The sequence below is a fragment of the Cryptomeria japonica genome, chromosome 4 (assembly GCF_030272615.1).
Source record: "Cryptomeria japonica chromosome 4, Sugi_1.0, whole genome shotgun sequence".
Classification (NCBI taxonomy): domain Eukaryota; kingdom Viridiplantae; phylum Streptophyta; class Pinopsida; order Cupressales; family Cupressaceae; genus Cryptomeria; species Cryptomeria japonica.
This window is the reverse complement of record NC_081408.1, coordinates 628,706,173-628,709,746: the sequence shown is the minus strand read 5'-3', so window position 1 is coordinate 628,709,746 and position 3,574 is coordinate 628,706,173. Positions and strand designations below refer to the sequence as shown.

The window sequence follows — 3,574 nt, the reverse complement described above, 5'->3', positions numbered from 1 at the left end:
GGAAAGCATGTTGCTTGCCATTTAAGGCAGGAACTGTTACATACATCTTTTAATTCTTCCCTCCGAGAAATTTTGAGGCGCTTGGAAATGGAAGCAGACTCCATTAAATCCAGTCTGTTGGAAACTAAGCAAGAGCCATCAGTAGAGGATTGTCATCGCAATTCCAGCCATCACTCTTTAATTAATGAAATTTGGTTGGAATCCAAGAAGCTCTGGTTAATTGCTGGCCCTGTAATCTTTACTTCAATATGTTTCTATTCTATGGGAGCTGTAACCCAGGCATTTGCTGGGCACCTTGGAAATATCGAACTTGCTGCAGTTACCATCAATGATGCAGTTATTGGAGGCCTGGCAATGGGAATTATGGTAAATTAGAATACAAAATCTCTACTGACTGGGTCAATAATCAAGTTGAAAAACTGTTGAAGCCATTATTTCTAATTTGGGCAATCAGCTGTTGCATCCATTGTTTCTTATGTGCTTTGCTTTCTTCTTGTAGGTGGGAATGGGCAGTGCATTGGAGACGTTATGTGGGCAGGCAGTTGGAACAGGGGACATTCAGATGCTGAGTGTGTATATGCAGCGTTCTTGGATTATTTCCATAGCCACAGCAATTGTACTTACTCCTCTTTATATATTTGCTGGGCTAATACTCAAGGCATTTGGACAATCTGAAGATATATCTCAAGTCACCCAGAAATTTTGCATTTGGATGCTTCCCCAACTCCTTGCATTTGCAATTTATTTCCCAGTCCAGAAGTTTCTTCAGGCGCAGAGCAAAGTGATGGCCATGGCATGGATCTCTGTAATAGGCTTGATCCTCCACATATTCCTCTGTTGGATATGCATAGTAAAATTGGGTTGGGGTTTAGCCGGAGCAGCAGTGAGCCTGAACATATCTTGGTGGATGATAACATTGGGGCAGTTGATATATGTAGCATGCGGTCCATGTTCAGATGCCTGGAGAGGATTGTCCATGTTAGCCTTCAAAGGTTTGGGGGCTTTTGTTAAACTTTCTATGGCTTCTGCAGTCATGCTATGGTTCGTTTCATTGCCCCTAAATCTATTTTTAATAACCCATTTCAGATATTATTAACTGTTTTATGCACCATACCTGTACTCTGGGCATTTCAACAATTAGTAGAATATTTGACATGTAAGAAGTACTCTGGTAGTGTTTAGTTTTCATAAATTATTTTATATCTTTTCCCCCAAAACTGCTGCAACCAATAACAAATTGTGAGTTGATGAATGGATGTACAGCTTAGAGAGTTGGTACTTCACAGTCCTTATTGTTTTAACGGGAAATTTGAAGAACCCAACTGTTGCAATAGACTCAATGTCAATCTGGTATGAAGTTCAATCCTCATGTAAATGCAAAAATGTTACTTATTAGGATATTTGAATCCCAGATTCTAATTAAAACATCTTGCGCTATTGTTTATGCAGTATGACAGTACTGGGATGGCAAATTATGATACCAATGGGATTCAATGCAGCCATCAGGTTTCTCCATTAGTTTTGGGCTTTAGTCTTTTATACTATTGGCTATTTATACTTAAATTTTGGGTCTATAATCTGTTATGTCTTAATCTGTTCAGTTTGAGTTTAACTTTTTTAGCAGTATTTTTCTTCTAATTTGATATATTTTTAGTTTTGATTATATAATTTTTTCAATTGTATTCTGTGATTCATTATCAGAATGAAATAACTTTTTCTTATGTATGCTTCTCAGTAAACATATGCTTCCCAGTAGAATAATTATGAGTTCGTATATGTGTTGTAGTGTGAGAGTGTCCAATGAACTTGGAGCGGGGTGCCCAAAAGCAGCAAAGTTCTCAACAGTGGTTGTGTCCTTTACTTCCATGGTCATAGGAATTCTATCCATTGGTGTTATCTACATCACCAAAGATTACTTTGCACTTCTTTTTACAGACAGTCAAGAGGTTATCAAAGCCTCTTCCAAGTTTTCAACTCTTCTGGCACTAACAATTCTCTTGTACTCCTTGCAAATAGTTTTGTCAGGTCAGTCAAATTCATTTTCTAACCATTTAACCTATTAGAAGCAAAGAAAATGAAGTTAATTAAGCCATGTTTTGTTGTATGTTTCAGGGGTGGCAGTAGGGTCAGGATGGCAAGCTTTGGTAGCATATGTGAACATAGGCTGCTATTACATTGTAGGCATGCCATTGGGTTTTGTCTTCGGATACAAACTTAATCTTGAGGGACAGGTAAATAAACCATCTTTGTAATTTACAATTCATATCTTTAATTTCACATTTCTAGCCATGACTGTAAAAATTCATAATCCATATTATACCACAACTGGTAAGCAGGGCATTTGGACTGGTATGTTGTTGGGAGTTGTAATGCAAACCCTTATTCTCACCATCATCACATATAGGACAGATTGGATAAAAGAGGTATTATAATTGTCATTACTTAATTCATGTACCATTTTTTACGACCTGCATGTTGATGTTTTTACATTACATTAATTCTTTATATCACAGGCCTCTCAAGCTGAAGATCGAATAAGAATTTGGGGAGGTTCAGGAGGACATGGAAAACAAAAGGTAGTTGAATATTTCCCTCCTCCTTTATCTTGGGAAAATACTGATTAAAACCAAATTAACGCTTTTGGTGGGGCAGGAGTAGGAGCAGGAGCAGGAGAATGGCGAACATACACCCTTTCACGTTTGAAACGTAGTTTGGTATGTCAGTTTTGTAAAACCATCACCAGAAGCAAAAGACTATATTGCATGTAGTTTTAGTAATGTTATCTCTTATGCCTGCCAAATATGCTATGTTGTCTCCATAATGTTATTTGGACAAAAATTCACAACTGCATTTAATTACACATATGGATCCATATGTATTTATAGTATTTTAATATATTAAAATTTGTAAGACTTATTATTTGTTATATGATTTTAAATAGTTTCAAAAAAATGTCATATATTTAAAAAAATATTCAAGTAGACAATGAAATATTAAAAAATAAGTGACATGGAATCATGTTGTAAAGTTAAACCATTAGATCCAATATTGAAATTAAAACGTGGTTTCAAAAAGTTGCAGACCAAACAAAATAAAAACAATAATCAAATTACTCGATCAATATAAAATGAAATTAAAAATAACTATATAATTAAGCAGCAAGGACAACACTAATATTAGGAGGGGTGGTTTGCTTGTCAAGGTTATCCCACTTGCTATCTAGAAAATCCTTGGTATCATTCATAGAACATGTCTCTCTCTCCCTCTATTTGTTTAGCTATCTCTTCCTCTCTCTCCCTCTCTCTCCTTCTCCCTCTCTCTCTCTCTCTCTCTCTCTCTCTCTCTCTCTCTCTCTCTCTCTCTCTCTCTCTCTCTCTCTCTCTCTCTCTCTCTCTCTCTCTCTCTCTCTCTCTCTCTCTCTCTCTCTCTCTCTCTCTCTCTCTCTCTACCTGCCTATATCTATTTATATAATCTCCTTCTCTATCAAGCTATCTCCATATCTCGGTCTCACTCATATACACATGCACACCCCCTATTTCTCTCTCCATGTCTCTATCTTTATTCCATTCTCCAT

General features: G+C 36.6%; 1 protein-coding gene across 2 annotated transcripts; it reads left to right on the top strand.

Moving 5' to 3' along the window:
* Positions 1-2,914, top strand: LOC131079038 (protein DETOXIFICATION 33). Of its 2 annotated transcripts, none has more exons than XM_058016916.2 (9): positions 1-366; positions 500-1,041; positions 1,264-1,350; positions 1,450-1,506; positions 1,787-2,025; positions 2,113-2,231; positions 2,337-2,423; positions 2,514-2,576; positions 2,659-2,914. In XM_058016916.2, the coding sequence occupies exons 1-9, from the start codon at positions 88-90 to the stop codon at positions 2,701-2,703; spliced, it is 1,518 nt and encodes a 505-aa protein (XP_057872899.2). In that variant the 5' UTR covers positions 1-87; the 3' UTR covers positions 2,704-2,914. The 2 variants fall into 2 exon arrangements, with proteins under 2 accessions (XP_057872899.2, XP_057872900.2); XM_058016917.2 differs by having other exon boundaries at positions 3-366; positions 2,653-2,914.
* Positions 2,915-3,574: the final 660 nt, after the last annotated feature.